Below are 19,598 nucleotides of genomic sequence, written 5' to 3'. Positions count from 1 at the left end.
GTTCAGTGTTAGATCCAATTTGCATAGATCTAATTTGCATATCACTAAATAATTCTTCATCTACACATCCTGGCCTTAAACAACATCCCCCGTCCCATCAAATTTCAGATCAATCTGTCCTTTAGTTATTGGGTTTAACATTTTTGAATAAAAATGACATTTTTTTACCCAAATCATAAACCTGACCTGTGATTCAATCATTCTGCTTTGAATGGTTTTCAAACTAGACACCATAAACAATGTCCCCACTAAATACCAAGGCAATTAAAGTTGTTACACACACACACACACACACACACACACGCGCGCGCGCACACACACACCATGGTCAAAAACTGCATCTGATGAACTCTAAATAGTAATATGACACAAGAATTAAGGCATGTTTAATCTTCTGTTATTAAATCAATTAAACTTGTGAATTTGTCACATTTCTAGTCTGCTTGTGTTCAAATAGAATATTGCCATAGTAACCACATTTCTAGTCTGTTTGGGTTCAAATAGAATACTGCCATAGTAACCACATTTCTAGTCTGCTCAGGTTCAAATAGAATATTGCCATAGTAACCACATTTCTAGTCTGCTTGTGTTCAAATAGAATATTGCCATAGTAACCACATTTCTAGTCTGCTTGTGTTCAAATAGAATATTGCCATAGTAACCACATTTCTAGTCTGTTTGGGTTCAAATAGAATACTGCCATAGTAACCACATTTCTAGTCTGCTCAGGTTCAAATAGAATATTGCCATAGTAACCACATTTCTAGTCTGTTTGGGTTCAAATAGAATATTGCCATAGTAACCACATTTCTAGTCTGCTTGTGTTCAAATAGAATATTGCCATAGTAACCACATTTCTAGTCTGTTTGGTGTTCAAATAGAATATTGCCATAGTAACCACATTTCTCCAAAAGTCAATGTTTTTTAAGATTTAAAATTTTACTTTCATTCCTTGTCAAACAATACAAGAATTTTGGGAGTTCATCATCTCGCTTTTCATGGAAACTGACTATTTTTTTAATTTTTGTAGAGTTAACATAACATTTGGTGGCCATATTACAACTCTGGTAATCCAACCTTTGGTTTACTAGGATAGACACACACTAAATATCATTTGTTCTTCAATGTTGTAGATTACACATTTAGTCAAGTGGGTGATAGCGGTTCCTCTATTGTGCAATTCTAATCACCCTGTGATCAACATAGTGTACACACTGAAATACCCAAAACAGTACACTGCAAGTTCATGGAACTGTGATACCTCCCTATACTGAGGCTATACGACACTGGTAATCCAGGCTTTGGTTTACTTGGTCTTGCTGCTAGACGTTCAGGCTTTCTTTCGATGCTATAAATATAAGCGAACGAAGTTCGCATGTGAGGGCCTGCTCGGATGTTCCATCCTCGATAGCGTTGTTCAGCTGTGTGTCGTATTTTATGGGAAGAACATCCGAGGGCTAGCTGATAGACTATGGTTTACTAGGATAGGCACACACTAAATCTATTATTCTTCAATATGGTAGACTATACAGGTGGGTGATAGCAGTTCATCTGTTGTGCGATTCTAGTCACCCTGTGATCAACATAGTCCCAAAAGAGCACTGCAAGTTCATGGAACTCTAATTTAGAATAAATTAGTTTTCAGAGATGCTTCCCTACTGGGACAATGCATGTAATTAAAACCAATGTCCATTCAATATCTTATCACTGTTGTATCAACATATTTCGACAATAGTGTAAGTTTGTGCCTATGTTAATAAACTGACACTCAATTCAGAGTAATATGTTCCAAAATGGGGATAATTTTAATATCATTTTGACCTTGACTTAAACAATGTGCAAGGTGACCTGACTTATTTCATGATGTATTCAGGTATTATTGCAAAGTAATGGCAAAATTAAAGAAATGCCAAGAATTTATGATTTTTTGTAACTTAGGCACATAATAGACTAAGTTTCTGCAAACATCTTTCCTTGTCCACTGTTTATATACCTCTATCACATCCTTCAGTCAACAACTACATCCATGTCATCAATCAAGTGCTGCTTGTGAAGTAACTACTTGGTAGATAGCATGGCTGATGTGAAGATTTGTTGCAATATTTGAGGTATATCTTTTGTGTCCATACATATAAAGGCATGACCAGCTGGCAGCTTCTTGGCAAGTCTGTCAATGAAAGTAAAAGAATGAAACTTGAATTGTACAAATTAGAACTATAACATGTAGTAAGTTACACAAATGGATGATAGTGGTGTGTGACACATAGTAAGTTATATAAATTGGTGATAGTGGTGTGTGACACGTAGTAAGTTACATAAATTGGTGATAGTAGTGTGTGACACGTAGTAAGTTACATAAATGGATGATAGTGGTGTGTGACACGTAGTAAGTTATATAAATTGGTGATAGTGGTGTGTGACATGTAGTAAGTTACATAAATGGATGATAGTGGTGTGTGACACGTAGTAAGTTATATAAATTGGTGATAGTGGTGTGTGACATGTAGTAAGTTACATAAATGGATGATAGTGGTGTGTGACACATAGTAAGTTACATAAATTGGTGATAGTGGAGTGTGACATGTAAGTTATATAAATTGGTGATAGTGGTGTGTGACACGTAGTAAGTTATATAAATTGGTGATAGTGGTGTGTGACACGTAGTAAGTTATATAAATTGGTGATAGTGGTGTGTGACACTTAGTAAGTTATATAAATTGGTGATAGTGGTGTGTGACACGTAGTAAGTTACATAAATGGATGATAGTGATGTGTGACACTTAGTAAGTTATATAAATTGGTGATAGTGGTGTGTGACACGTAGTAAGTTACATAAATGGATGATAGTGATGTGTGACACGTATTAAGTTATATAAATTGGTGATAGTGGTGTGTGACACGTAGTAAGTTACATAAATTGGTGATATAGTGGTGTGTGACACGTAGTAAGTTATATAAATTGGTGATAGTGGTGTGTGACACGTAGTAAGTTATATAAATTGGTGATAGTGGTGGGTGTCATGTAGTAAGTTACATAAATTGGTGATAGTGGTGTGTGACACGTAGTAAGTTATATAAATTGGTGATAGTGGTGTGTGACACGTAGTAAGTTATATAAATTGGTGATAGTGGTGTGTGACACATAGTAAGTTATAAATTGGTGATAGTGGTGTGTGACACGTAGTAAGTTATATAAATTGGTGATAGTGGTGTGTGACACGTAGTAAGTTATATAAATTGGTGATAGTGGTGTGTGACACGTAGTAAGTTACATAAATTGGTTATAGTAGTGTGTGACACGTAGTAAGTTACATAAATTGGTGATAGTGGTGTGTGACACGTAGTAAGTTATATAAATTGGTGATAGTGGTGTGTGACACGTAGTAAGTTATATAAATTGGTGATAGTGGTGTGTGACACGTAGTAAGTTATATAAATTGGTGATAGTGGTGTGTGACACGTAGTAAGTTATATAAATTGGTGATAGTGGTGTGTGACACTTAGTAAGTTATATAAATTGGTGATAGTGGTGTGTGACACGTAGTAAGTTACATAAATGGATGATAGTGATGTGTGACACTTAGTAAGTTATATAAATTGGTGATAGTGGTGTGTGACACGTAGTAAGTTACATAAATGGATGATAGTGATGTGTGACACGTATTAAGTTATATAAATTGGTGATAGTGGTGTGTGACACGTAGTAAGTTACATAAATTGGTGATATAGTGGTGTGTGACACGTAGTAAGTTATATAAATTGGTGATAGTGGTGTGTGACACGTAGTAAGTTATATAAATTGGTGATAGTGGTGGGTGTCATGTAGTAAGTTACATAAATTGGTGATAGTGGTGTGTGACACGTAGTAAGTTATATAAATTGGTGATAGTGGTGTGTGACACGTAGTAAGTTATATAAATTGGTGATAGTGGTGTGTGACACGTAGTAAGTTATAAATTGGTGATAGTGGTGTGTGACACGTAGTAAGTTATATAAATTGGTGATAGTGGTGTGTGACACGTAGTAAGTTACATAAATTGGTGAAAGTAGTGTGTGACACGTAGTAAGTTACATAAATGGATGATAGTGGTGTGTGACACATAGTAAGTTATATAAATTGGTGATAGTGGTGTGTGACACGTAGTAAGTTATATAAATTGGTGATAGTGGTGTGTGACACGTAGTAAGTTATATAAATTGGTGATAGTGGTGTGTGACACGTAGTAAGTTATATAAATTGGTGATAGTGGTGTGTGACACGTAGTAAGTTATATAAATTGGTGATAGTGGTGTGTGACACTTAGTCACACTAGTCTCAAGTAAACATTTATTCTATTGTCACAGTAGTCTCAAGTAAACATTTACTCTATTGTCACAGTAGTATTAAGTAAACATTTAGTCTATCACACCAGTTACAACAGCACGAAATTTGGGTGTACTCTTTGACAATATCCACATGTATAACCAGCACATCAAGAATACATGTAAATCAATGTACTGTCATCTCTGCCGCATTGGATCTATACGTCAATACGTCTCAAGTGCGGATTGCTGTACTTTAATTCATGCTGTTATATCAACTAAACTTGATTTATAATACTGTAATTCTTTACTGTATGGTCTCCCTGAATCAGTCACAAACCAACTTCAGCGCGCACAAAACACAGCTGCAAGAATCATCACCCGGTCAAAGAAATATGAACACATAACTCCTACTCTCATCAAACTCCATTGGTTACCAGTTCGTTCTAGAATCAACTACAAGATCGTACTCCTGACTTACAAAGCAATTCATGGTCTTACACCGGAGTACATTTCCGACCTTATACAAGTATACATACCAGCTCGCACCTTACGCTCAAAGGACAAAAACCTTCTTACGACAACAAGTTACAAGCAAATCAACTACGGTGGACGTTCTTTCGCTTATGCTGCTCCAAAGCTCTGGAATTCACTGCCAACTGACATTAAACTTGCACCAACTATTGATTGTTTCAAAAGAAAACTGAAGACACATTTGTTTTGTAAAGCCTACGATGTGGATTAACCATCCAGCGCCCCTGAACAGAACTTTGCCTGGATTTTGGTGCTCTACAAATTATTTTGATTGATTAATTGATTCTATTGTCACTAGTCTCAAGTAAACATTTACTCTATTGTCACACTAGTCTCAAGTAAACATTTACTCTATTGTCACAGTAGTCTCAAGTAAACATTTATTCTATTGTCACACTAGTCTTAAGTAAACATTTACTCTATTGTCACAGTAGTCTCAAGTAAACATTTATTCTATTGTCACACTAGTCTTAAGTAAACGTTTATTCTGTTGTCACACTAGTCTCAAGTAAACATTTATTCTATTGTCACACTAGTCTCAAGTAAACATTTACTCTATTGTCACAGTAGTCTCAAGTAAACATTTACTCTATTGTCACAGTAGTCTCAAGTAAACGTTTATTCTGTTGTCACGGTAGTCTCAAGTAAACATTTATTCTATTGTCACGGAAATAACTTTCAAATGTGTGGATCAGAATGGGTTCAACATATTCTCATATAAATTAACAAACCACCATAATGATACACACATGTAATAAACAGATAAGTTGTTTATTAATAAATTATCATTTCACCGGGATATTGTATTGGCATACAATCCATACTTGAAAAAAGCAAACATATTGTTTCTACCAGGTTTCCACTTGTCTCCATATTGTTGTAGACAAATAATGACTATTCCTTTATCAACAAAATCGTTATGTTTTCAATCAACTGAAAATACATGCATTGGATTCTGTTTGAATGACCAATGTTTAGAAATTTGAAAATACCAACAGTTTATACACGACATGGGTAGGGGTAGTCTTGCAATGTCATGATTTATGCAAGAAATTTAGCTCTATATCTGTGATTTTTCAAGTCCCAGTGAAAGTTAGTTGTCAAAAATATTGTTCAAATGCCCACTGCCTATTCTCAGCACAGGAAAGCTTGCCATCCTTGACTTCACTCGGCTCTTGTGATTCCCTACATACCTGGGATATGTACACCCATTTGCATGGCAAATAATTAATGAAATTCAAACCCTCATAACATTACTATTACGCATCAGAACATTACATACTTCATGGTAAGCATCATAACAGTTTAACAACTTTAATACAGGGAAGTGATACAGTATTATTGCCCTACTTTGTCCCTGGGTAAAGTGTATACATTTCTGTTTTGACCGAGATTGACAGACGCACCATCTCCTCCAAATCCAATAAGTTTCTGCTTCCAACTTTCATCAACTTTGCCACATATAGTTTTTGTCACATGAACACCATCATTGATCTGTTGAACTTCCTTCTGTCCCACTAAATTCACCACAAGTTTACAAGTCGGTTTGTCTACTCGTCGCATGTAGACTATTTCACACTCCTGCACAGCTCTATCAGTGTTGCCGTCAATCAAAATATTTAGCTTCGTTTCTGATATTGTTAGTTATTAAAGTCATTCCTGATTCGTCCAGCGATTGTTCCGATCACCTCTGGGCATTTGTGAGTGTTATCCTGGTTGGATTTACCAGTAATACAGACGCCATTTTTCTGAGCAGTAGTAGTACAACTCGGAAATAATGAAAATGGCAGTTCTTGTTTGGCTATCAGATAGGCAATATTTTAATATCTTTATTTACAATTCTGCTATTTTGTTATCACCCTTTACTAGTAAGTACTAGTTATACCAAGGGCTTTCCCCAAGGGACTGGCCGCTGGTTTTGCTAAATATATGTCTTTGAATTCGCTCAAATGTATGTCGCCGAAATACAATGTTCCATTAAAGTTTGTTTGTTTTTCAACCAATTTTCCCCATTCCAATGTGAAATCAGACTTCTCTTTTGAAAATTTACAATATCGACACCATACTCTGTAAATCCTGCCATCTATTAGGTACTTCCTGTTTTCACTGGTATAGATGTTCATCCACTCAAATTGTTCAAGCTATCGTACAAATTTTACATCTTTAGATTTTCCAGACTGTGACGATTGAACTTTTCAAGCCACAACATCTGAAACATTGCCTTTTGTCTTGTTGCGATTAGCGGGTTGTTCATCATTTACATCACTCATACCTGGCTTACTAGCAGGAGAAAAGAAATGAGTAATATGTTGTTTACTCATACTGAAACCGGTTATTCACCGCTGTGTACTGTAGGTACTCGGTCAAACTGTCATGATTTGAGGAGAGACGTTGAACTTAAATCTTTAAAATCCCCAATGGGCAAACAGGAGTGGCCAATGAAAAACCAGAAAAGGGCAAATTGTGTCTAAATCGAAGGCTTGTCGACATAGTTATGCATAACAACAAACCTATCAAATTTGAGTACACTGCTCACGTGGATGGTCGTCAATTTGTTATCTAATGGAAGTGTCAATCAAAACTGACATCAACAAAGTTGTCTGTCTCAGTATGTTTTGACACACTGTCAGAGCATGTCAGTCAGAATATTTTGTTACACTGTGACATATAAATATAGTTTCTCTGGCGACTTCCTAGGCTGTTCGGACGTGGGAGTATCAAAGGAAAAACAAGATTTTAAGTTTTGAAATTGTGATGAGATGGTATGAAGTTATGTAATAATAATGTTCGGTTCTTATATAGCGGTTTCCCACACCGTGCTCAAAGCGCTTTACAATTATTACCCCTGGCTCGGATCAGAATGGCACAACGGCCCTTTAGTCTTCCTCAACTCCCCGGGGAGCATACAATCCATTGCAGCCATTTAAGCGCATAGGATTAAAGCCTTCACATTGCAACCTACATCCTACCAGGTCCCCAATTATACAGCCGGGTTGACTGAAGCACAGTCGTGGTTCAAATCTTGCCCAAGGACTTTAGCCACTCAGAAACAAACAGCAAGCAGCGACAGGGCTCGAACCTGCAACCTGTAGATTCCAAGCCAGTCACGCTAACCATTCACCCATCATGACTCCACTCATCCATCATGACTCCATTCACCCATCATGACGCCATGTAGGCAAAATCTCCTGCACTGCAGATGCGATCTTACGGCCAACCACACATGTAATAATGCAAAGCTTTCATAGAAAGTTGTAGCATAGATCTCAGTAGGTGTTTTTAAGGCCAAGAAAAAAAAAGAATTGTCTTCTGGTCAGTTTGCATCACTTAAATACCCCGCTTTGATCTTCTGGTCAGTTTGTATCACTTAAATACCCCGCTTTCATCTACTTTTTTCTCATGTTTGTCCAGCCAATGCAGACTGCAGGTCCATGGGAAAACACAAAATAACTCTCCATATATCAATTGCTAATTCAGGGAAGACAACTGCAGAACTAATCATGAACAATTAACAAACAAATTCACTGTCACACCATTTTAGGCAACACTTCCTGACGAGAAACAACAACTTTCTTTTGTGTGGCCTCCACATCTAATTACCGAAATTTATGCCAATATCTTATTAAATCTAAATGCTAAATTGATAATATTTTCAGGACAGATGCGCTTAGGTATAGCAAATGTATGTACCAAATTATATTGAATTTGAAGCATGTATTCTTGAGATATGATCGTTCAAAGTATCTGACTTGGATTTAAACTTGTAATTCAGTATTTGTTGAAGACCTTGCCACAAATCTCTTGTGTTGCTCGTTGTTAGATTGACTTCAAGTTTATCCTTGTATGCCAGTTTGGCTTGTTTTATTGCATTCCGCAGGTCATACTAGGCCCTTTTCGATTGTAATTCGACTGATATGCCACCTGTTTAGCTATGATTTTTTGTCTAATGTTCTTGTCAAACCAGGGCTTGTCGTTTGTCGTTTGACATGTCTGGTTATGGGGCCTTTTCGGTATCGGACAATGATGTAAGGCACATTTTTGCGAAGTTGAACGTGCGTAAAGCAGCTGGCTTGCTCGAGTCAACTTTCATGTATCTTCGCTGACATTTTCAATAGGTCTCTAAGTACTTGTAAAGTTCCTAGTATATTTAAAAAGTCAATAATCATACCTGTCCCAACTCAATGACTACAGACCCGTTGCTCTAACCTCAGTTGTAATGAAAGTATTTGAACATTTAGTACTGAAAGTTATTAAATCTAGTCTCCCTCCTTCATTCGACCCATATCAATTTGCTTACCATCCAAATCGTTCAGTCGAAGATGCTGTGTCTTTGGCCCTTCATTATGCTATCAACCACCTTGAAAAGGTAAATTCTTATGTCAGAATACTTTTTATTGACTATAGCTCGGCTTTCAATACCATAATTCCAGCAAACCTTCACAACAAACTGTTTCTTGGTCTCAATAGTTCTCTATGCAATTGAATTTTTGACTTTCTATCAAATAGACCCCAGGTGGTTAAGATGGGTTCTTTCTTTTCGGAGCCAATCATTTTAAATACAGGTGCTCCCCAGGGCTGCGTTCTTTCTCCCATGCTGTATTCTCTCGTTACCCATGATTGTGCTTCATCTGCTAGCGACTCTTTGATTTTTAAATTTGCTGACGACACATCAATTGTGGGTCTTATCCAGTATGGCAACGAGACAGCATACCGAGACCAGGTGGACAGTCTTGTTGGTTAGTGTGCCGATAATAACCTTGAGTTAAATGTTGCTAAGACAAAAGAAATTATCGTAGATTTTAGGAAAAAGAGAATGTATCACACACCCCTGAATATTCATGGGAAAGAGGTAGAAATCGTAGATACGTTAAAATTTTTAGGGTCACTTATCTCAGAGGATTTAAAGTGGGAGAAAAATGTTGATCACATTGTAAAAAAGGCCCAACAATGCCTTTTCTTTCTACGGAGTTTAAAGAGCTTTGGTGTCAGTCAAGCTATTTTAAAGAAATTCTAATGGGCTGTGGTTGAGAGTGTTCTGACATTCTTAGTCACAGTCTGGTATGGAAACACTACTCATAAGGATCGTGCCAAGTTAAATAGAATTGTGAGAACGGCATCGCGTATTATTGGTATAGGCCTTCCATCTCTTGAGTCACTTTTTAATTCACGTGTCACCAGGAAAGCAAAATCTGTAATTAATGACATAAACCATCCAGCCCACACATTGTTCGAACTACTGCCCTTTGGTACTCGATATAGATCAATCAAAACCAAAACAAATCGCTTCAAAAATAGTTTTTATCCTCTGTCAGTTTGTATTTTAAATGATTCGTTATTTGTTTTAGCGTTTTAGCATATATGTACATATTTACCACTAGTTATTCATATCCACACCGTTTGTGTTTTAACCGAGCTACATATAACCAAAGCAAATTCCATTTTATAATTTTATACTTATGGCAATAAAGTTAATAATAATAATAATAATAATAAAGCCTAATTACCAAAAATACCGCCAATGGCATTGACGCACAACTGTAGTTTTTAAAAATGTTTTTCCATATGCTAGTCCATGCTAACAATAGGTGTTCATTTGCTGAATAACTAGCCAGTTGCCTATCCAACCATGTTGCTATCTTTGTGATATACGCGATCATTTGACTGTTGCTATGGGTGTGGTCATTTTGCTACACATATTTGCATACATTTTTCAATGTTTTTCTTCACTTGTGTACGAATTCCTGATATTATCTTTGCAATTTACGTGATTATTTGACTTGCTATGGGCGTGGTCTTGTTGCTAGGCAAATTTACATACATTTTTTGAATGTTTATTCAATTGTCTATCGATCACTGTTGTTATCTTCGCAATATATGTGATCATTTGGGGTTGTTGCTATAGGCGTGGTCTTGTTGAACCTTCAAGTTCAGTTGTGCTAAAAACAATTAATTGCATAAATTGCTCATTAATATTCATGGGATGTTTACCAAAATCTAACCAGTTCTTGCCATTACCCTACGGAACACGTGTACCAAATTTCATTTGAATTGAGTCAGTTGTATTTTAGAAAATGGTGATACAGTTACACACACACACTTTTAACCCCTAATATATAACCTTCCTTACAGAAGGTAAAAAGGCAATAACTCAAATAAATCTTGCTCGATTTTCAAACTCTTTTTGCAAAAATCTCCGCTTCTGCTCATAGATTATGCAATTGGACCTTTGACCTTTACTGATGATGTAGTGTTGCTATAGAAAACAAACACTGATTGTTCCCGAAGAAGAATTCATGTGTCACTCGATTGGTGTTTGTTTGAATCAAAGGAGACTCTTGCAGCCTACCCAAGATGACAATCAAGCTATTAATCCCCTATTAACACCTCAGAACAATACCCATTGCTAATCTGTTCCTTACTTGTCTGTGGTGGGTGTTTGTGTGTATATGTGTGTATATGTGCCTTGTGTTTGATTCTGTGCACGTGTGTTGATGTGTCCTTGTTTCTGTGTGTGTGTGTGTGTGTGTGTGTGTGTGTGTGTGTGTGTGTGTGTGTGTTTAAGTGTGTATGTATGCAAGTTTGTGTGTATGCATGTGAGTGTATATATGAAAGTATGTAGTTGATCTGTGTCTGAATACATGTAATTCGAGTGTGTTATCAAAGCATGTCAGGCATGCTTGCAGAAAATGTTAAATGCATCTATTGACCGGTGTACTTGACAATGTGGGGTAGGTTACATATATGGGTGATACACCCTGGGGAAAGAGTTCCTTTGTACCCCATCCATTATTGTAAGAATGTAAGCAGTGATACATCACTGCTTTTTTGTTATATTCCCTTAATTTCCTGAATAAAATAATGACAGAATGTGGTGAAACTTATAACTGGGGGTACGGTACAAAAGGAACTCTTACCACCCAGGGCTTACAGAACAGCCAGTGTGCACAGTAACATATCCTAAACATGATGTGTCAAAAAACTCACCTTTCTGCTTGATCACCTAAAGACCCAATAAATATAGCAAATGCATTGACTTTGTCTTCTGACATCAGGATCTGAGCAAATCTACTTGAACTGATACCATACCGGTCAAAGTTAGCGTCACTCAGCACAATTACAAAATGTTCATCACCTTCCAGTTTGCTAACCTCTTCAATAGAATGTTTGGTTGCTTCTAATGTATAGTCACCACTCATACAGAACTGAGAGTGTGCATGCAATGTCTGATGACAAAATGAAAGTTAAGTATTATCATTACAACAGTTCACCTCATCAATACAGCATTATTACTAAAAGAGACCCAATGTAAAAGGTCTCTAGAGGGCGATATTTATCAAATAATTCTTTTGAGTATTACTGACCAACAAGGTTGCTAGATCATCACTGTACACATGGGAAGCCAATAGAAACAAGTCTTCTATATTTGAAGATATACTCCCTCAACACTAATGTGTGAGACAACTACAAGTTCTTTAGATAATACATAGAAACATAACATAACATAATCTATCTACCTATCTATCTAACAAACTTATATAGTGCCAAATATTCAAAGTTAAACAATGTTCAGTGTTACTTAGACTTTCAAAGAAAATGAAAATGCTCTCTGAAAGATATGATTTAAAGCATTTTTTGAAAATGTTGACATTGGGAGGTTTTTACATCCAAGGGTAGAGAGTTCCAAAGCACAGGAGCTGCTGAAGAGGAGTGGCGACTATAGGAAACCAGATTCCATCTGGGTGTGTGCAGAAGGCATTTATCCTATGAGCAAAGAGTGCGTGGTGAAGAACGAGGTGTAATTAAGTCCCTGAGATATTGAGGAGACTGTCCATTGAGGGCTTTGTAAGTGGTGAGCAAAAGTTTGAACACAACATGATGAGGTACTGGAAGCCAATGAAGTTGCTTTAGAACAGCAATGTGGTCCAATTTCTTAGTGTGTATATAAAGTGATGTGAATTTACCAAAATATGCCAAGAGAAAGCTGACATCAACTATATTTAGTACAGTAGTGAATGATATAAGGGCCTGGTATCAGATAAGATAAGTCTGACTAGATAATATGAAACATTTAGTAGTGTGTCAAAGCAAAATTTTTTTTTTTGAAAAAGTCCAGATTACTATTTGGAATTTCAAGGTTAAAGGTCAGTTTTATACAGAAATCTCATCTCTGAGAGTATGGATTTATACAGTGTCACTTGAATTTTATCTACTAGTGCATGCATGGAAAACTGCTACTCTATAGTCTTAGAGTAGTTTACTAAATTACCTATACTATCTTTTGGCCAGTTTCAGGAATCAGTGGATACATAATTGACATCTACAACCCTAACAGTTATGAAATAGTTACTATAATATAATAATATAATAATAATAATAATAATCTTTATTGTTAAACCTTATCTATAATTCCAGATATGTCAGTACAATACAATAAAGTAAAAAGAAAAATACTTCAGTGTTGCAGCCAGAGGGGGTTTTTGGGTCATTTGACACACATTTTTTAGACCTGACCCACAATTTTGGAAGTGACGGGTCATAGATGACCCACACTAAAATTTTATGCAAATATGTTTAGCAACATGACCACGCCTATAGCAACAGCCAAATTATTGCATATATTGCATAGATAACAACAGGGTTGGATAGGCAACTGCATATTAATCATTCTGCAAATATCTAGCATGGATCAGCATGTGGTTAAATATTTTTAAAACTGTACAGTTGTGCTACAATGCCATTGGCGCTTTTTTATAATGTCCCAAAAAAATTTATGATGACCCAGAAAAATGAAAGTCTCAGGACACTATGTCCTACTCTTTCAAAGGGCTGGCTGCAACACTGACTTGTATTGACCACACGCAAATGAAAATTTCTACTCAGGGGGTCAAAAACTATCATGACCAGATGTAAACTGAGCGCCTCCCATAAGGGAACCACCAATTATTAAAATTAAACTTAAAAAAACTATGGTATAAACAAATTTGTGTTGCTGAGGAGAACTTTGAACTTGGTATACACCATGATAATTTTTTATTTATGAACGATGTGTACGTGTGAACCATGGTTCACCTCAAATGAATCTTGAAGAGCATGAAGTGAACTGTAAGTTCACGTAATGTGTTCGATCCGGTAACGAAGCTGAAAAAAAAAGGTTTCAGCTTGAGTGAGATGAAATGGTGACATGGGTCCAGTGATGTGGTGTATTTATTTATCGCTTCGGCCATGAATGAAGATGCTTCACCGGAATGTCCGTGCTATTGATGGATACCTTTTGTAATCACGTCTATTAATAAGTAACCAATCACGTGTAAAAGTAATGGTAATATTTCGTAGTTTCTAAACTATCTAAGACAGCACATGAAAGTGGCGAAATGTTTTGCATGTGTTATATTCAAATTTGACAAGTAAGGCGTAACTTAGCTGAAAACCCACTCAACTTTGCAATTCAGATGTGAATCGCTTCTATTTGCATTTACATTGTAGGAATTGTAGGATTTGGTTCATGCCGAATTCAATGTCACAAACACAGAAGAAGAAGCCCAAAAATCACAGCAAACGCTACCTACAATATAATACAGTCGACATGTTTGAATCATGGGCGCCATCTTGCCATATTACACTTCATGCATACGCATTTGTCTTCATTGCATTCTCTCACGGAATTGAACTTCCTAAAGGTATAACTCAATTGATATGTAGACACTAGAGCCAAAGGGAAGATCTAAAAAATATATAGTATTTGTATACTCACCAAACGTTTCGGATTTGGTCTGCTCGACTCGCTAATTTTGGGGCTGGGGTGGGGGTGTACTACAATAGGCTATTATTATCTGGGGTGGGGATGTACTTCAATAGGCTATTATTATCTGGGGTGGGGATGTACTACAATAGGCTATTATTATCTGGGGTGGGGGTATACTACAATAGGCTATTATTATCTGGGGTGGGGGTATACTACAATAGGCTGTTATTATCTGGGGTGGGGGTATACTACAATAGGCTGTTATTATCTGGGGTGGGGGTATACTACAATAGGCTATTATTATCTGGGGTGGGGATGTACTTCAATAGGCTGTTATTATCTGGGGTGGGGGTATACTACAATAGGCTATTATTATCTGGGGTGGGGATGTACTTCAATAGGCTATTATTATCTGGGGTGGGGGTGTACTTCAATAGGCTATTATTATCTGGGGTGGGGTATACTACAATAGTCTATTATTATCTGGGGTGGGGGTATACTACAATAGTCTATTATTATCTGGGGTGGGGATGTACTACAATAGTCTATTATTATCTGGGGTGGGGGTATACTACAATAGTCTATTATTATCTGGGGTGGGGGTATAATTCAATAGTCTATTATTATCTGGGGTGGGGGTATACTACAATAGTCTATTATTATCTGGGGTGGGGATGTACTTCAATAGGCTGTTATTATCTGGGGTGGGGGTATACTACAATAGTCTATTATTATCTGGGGTGGGGATGTACTACAATAGTCTATTATTATCTGGGGTGGGGGTATACTACAATAGTCTATTATTATCTGGGGTGGGGGTATACTACAATAGTCTATTATTATCTGGGGTGGGGGTATACTACAATAGTCTATTATTATCTGGGGTGGGGTGTACTACAATAGGCTGTTATTATCTGGGGTGGGGGTATACTACAATAGGCTGTTATTATCTGGGGTGGGGGTGTACTACAATAGGCTATTATTATCTGGGGTGGGGGTATACTACAATAGTCTATTATTATCTGGGGTGGGGGTATACTTCAATAGGCTGTTATTATCTGGGGTGGGGTGTACTACAATAGGCTATTATTATCTGGGGTGGGGGTATACTACAATAGTCTATTATTATCTGGGGTGGGGATATACTACAATAGGCTATTATTATCTGGGGTGGGGTATACTACAATAGGCTATTATTATCTGGGGTGGGGATATACTACAATAGTCTATTATTATCTGGGGTGGGGGTGTACTACAATAGGCTATTATTATCTGGGGTGGGGGTGTACTACAATAGGCTATTATTATCTGGGGTGGGGATGTACTTCAATAGGCTATTATTATCTGGGGTGGGGTGTACTACAATAGTCTATTATTATCTGGGGTGGGGTGTACTACAATAGGCTGTTATTATCTGGGGTGGGGGTATACTACAATAGGCTATTATTATCTGGGGTGGGGATGTACTACAATAGTCTATTATTATCTGGGGTGGGGTGTACTACAATAGTCTATTATTATCTGGGGTGGGGTGTACTACAATAGGCTGTTATTATCTGGGGTGGGGGTATACTACAATAGTCTATTATTATCTGGGGTGGGGGTATACTACAATAGTCTATTATTATCTGGGGTGGGGTGTACTACAATAGGCTGTTATTATCTGGGGTGGGGGTATACTACAATAGGCTGTTATTATCTGGGGTGGGGATATACTACAATAGGCTGTTATTATCTGGGGTGGGGATATACTACAATAGTCTATTATTATCTGGGGTGGGGTGTACTACAATAGGCTATTATTATCTGGGGTGGGGATGTACTTCAATAGGCTATTATTATCTGGGGTGGGGATGTACTTCAATAGGCTATTATTATCTGGGGTGGGGATGTACTACAATAGGCTGTTATTATCTGGGGTGGGGATGTACTTCAATAGGCTGTTATTATCTGGGGTGGGGTGTACTACAATAGGCTATTATTATCTGGGGTGGGGATGTACTTCAATAGGCTATTATTATCTGGGGTGGGGATGTACTTCAATAGGCTATTATTATCTGGGGTGGGGATGTACTTCAATAGGCTGTTATTATCTGGGGTGGGGGTGTACTTCAATAGGCTATTATTATCTGGGGTGGGGATGTACTTCAATAGGCTATTATTATCTGGGGTGGGGATGTACTTCAATAGGCTATTATTATCTGGGGTGGGGATGTACTTCAATAGGCTGTTATTATCTGGGGTGGGGATGTACTTCAATAGGCTATTATTATCTGGGGTGGGGGTATACTACAATAGGCTATTATTATCTGGGGTGGGGGTGTACTTCAATAGGCTATTATTATCTGGGGTGGGGGTGTACTTCAATAGGCTATTATTATCTGGGGTGGGGGTGTACTTCAATAGGCTATTATTATCTGGGGTGGGGGTATACTACAATAGTCTATTATTATCTGGGGTGGGGTGTACTACAATAGGCTGTTATTATCTGGGGTGGGGGTGTACTACAATAGGCTATTATTATCTGGGGTGGGGATGTACTACAATAGGCTATTATTATCTGGGGTGGGGTGTACTACAATAGTCTATTATTATCTGGGGTGGGGATGTACTTCAATAGGCTATTATTATCTGGGGTGGGGGTATACTACAATAGGCTATTATTATCTGGGGTGGGGGTGTACTTCAATAGTCTATTATTATCTGGGGTGGGGATATACTACAATAGGCTATTATTATCTGGGGTGGGGATGTACTACAATAGTCTATTATTATCTGGGGTGGGGTGTACTACAATAGGCTGTTATTATCTGGGGTGGGGTGTACTACAATAGGCTGTTATTATCTGGGGTGGGGGTGTACTTCAATAGTCTATTATTATCTGGGGTGGGGATGTACTTCAATAGGCTGTTATTATCTGGGGTGGGGTGTACTACAATAGGCTGTTATTATCTGGGGTGGGGGTATACTACAATAGGCTGTTATTATCTGGGGTGGGGTGTACTACAATAGGCTGTTATTATCTGGGGTGGGGGTATACTACAATAGTCTATTATTATCTGGGGTGGGGGTGTACTTCAACAGTCTATTATTATCTGGGGTGGGGTGTACTACAGTAGGCTATTATTATCTGGGGTGGGGTGTACTACAATAGTCTATTATTATCTGGGGTGGGGGTATACTACAATAGTCTATTATTATCTGGGGTGGGGATATACTACAATAGTCTGTTATTATCTGGGGTGGGGGTGTACTTCAATAGGCTGTTATTATCTGGGGTGGGGGTATACTACAATAGTCTATTATTATCTGGGGTGGGGATATACTACAATAGTCTGTTATTATCTGGGGTGGGGGTGTACTACAATAGGCTATTATTATCTGGGGTGGGGGTATACTACAATAGTCTATTATTATCTGGGGTGGGGGTATACTACAATAGTCTATTATTATCTGGGGTGGGGATGTACTTCAATAGGCTATTATTATCTGGGGTGGGGATGTACTACAATAGGCTATTATTATCTGGGGTGGGGGTATACTACAATAGGCTGTTATTATCTGGGGTGGGGTGTACTACAATAGGCAGTGTTCTGCCAAGGTTTCCAACTAGTGGGGACAAAGGCCCCCTGGTTGCAAAAAGTGGGGTCATTTGACATGGAGTGGGGTCAATTATTTATTGTCTATGAAATTATATATATTACCTCAGACCACTATAGAGATACCATGGTCTGAGATATTCCATTACACATAGACTATTACCCAACTACATAAAAAAATTCCATTCATAATAACAGTTCCCAGTAAGCTATTTTTTGAAAATTGTGTACTACACATTACACCTTAGAAAAAGAAGACAATTACAATTATGTAATTTAAAGTCATTTCAACAGAGTATATTATATATTGTTTAGAAAGATTGGACAGCCAGGTAGTCACAATTTTTAATCTGACTATCAATGAATAGCAATGCTCAAATTTATGATTCCTTTTCTCAGACAAGGACAAAGAACAACTTCAAAATTAGTGAACATATGATTGAATAAAAAATTTGAGAAATCCTAATCTTGTAACCACTTGTTTCATTTTAACAACTGTTACACTGCTGTGTTTATCATTCCCTCTTCAAATTCATGACAAGAGTTTAAAAATAAAACATTTTGAAGAAAATAAACTCCCTGACTTTAAAAAGTACCAAATGTGAACGAAAAACTTACAAATAATACAGTCAAACAAACTTTCAAATAATTTATTTTTATCAATTACCATCACTGGCTGTGTAACATGATTTGGTCCTCCTATATCAAATGACAGCATTAGCATTTGTAAACTTGATACGGAAAGCTGACATTAGGTGTCCTTGAAACTCAGAGATCTTGAACTAAAACTATCAACAACGTCAAAGTTAGGATGCTTTGTAAATACAACTGTAATTATTTTCTGATTTCATCTCTGAGTTCATTCTTCATGTCTGACCGGGCGCACATGCATCGGCCGTCTCGAGTGGTTATGCCAGTGATCACTCATTGATTCAGTGCCCAACATTCACATGTGTCACTGTCAACATCATGCAACACGATCCCCTAACACAGCTTTGTCGAGATCAAAATACACATGTACTCATTTTTGTTTCCATTAATTTAACCCATCAACAAATGAAAATCACAACCTGTCCCATAAAATTTGGTTTCCTAAGGCTTATGTGGCAGAGAGATGCTCCGTTTTCCCGTAGCAAGTTCAGTGTTTCACACACGTCAGTGAGTAGGTCAGAGGTCGAGACGATGCGTCGGTAGACAAAACATGTGAAGAGAGACGTCCATTTCGGCGTCTCATCTACTCCCTCTAATGTTTCAATTGAAGATTATGTTTTATCAAAGTTGTATCTTTTTGTTGCATATTAATCCATTTGTTTGCATGTTAACAATAGAACTGCGCGTTGTCAGTGCATCTTATATGATGTCAACAAAACTGTCGCTTACGGAGTCAGTATACTTTTTGTGGGATTGACGCCGGCCAGGGC

General features: G+C 37.4%; 1 protein-coding gene across 1 annotated transcript in view; it reads right to left on the bottom strand.

Annotated features, from left to right (window-relative positions):
- Positions 1 to 341: 341 nt before the first annotated feature.
- LOC144442171 (von Willebrand factor A domain-containing protein 8-like) overlaps positions 342 to 19,598 on the bottom strand; it is a 234,867-nt gene continuing 215,610 nt past the window's right edge. Inside the window, exons 42-43 of the mRNA XM_078131440.1 lie at positions 11,821 to 12,059; positions 342 to 2,167 (exon numbers count right to left, since the gene is read on the bottom strand). Coding sequence (XP_077987566.1) covers positions 2,059 to 2,167; positions 11,821 to 12,059 — 348 coding nt within the window. The 3' untranslated portion in view covers positions 342 to 2,058. The remainder of the gene's footprint in view (positions 2,168 to 11,820; positions 12,060 to 19,598) is intronic.

This window comes from Glandiceps talaboti, chromosome 11 (genome assembly GCF_964340395.1).
Source record: "Glandiceps talaboti chromosome 11, keGlaTala1.1, whole genome shotgun sequence".
NCBI classification, from domain to species: Eukaryota; Metazoa; Hemichordata; class Enteropneusta; family Spengelidae; genus Glandiceps; species Glandiceps talaboti.
This window is presented reverse-complemented; position numbering and strand designations above follow the sequence as displayed.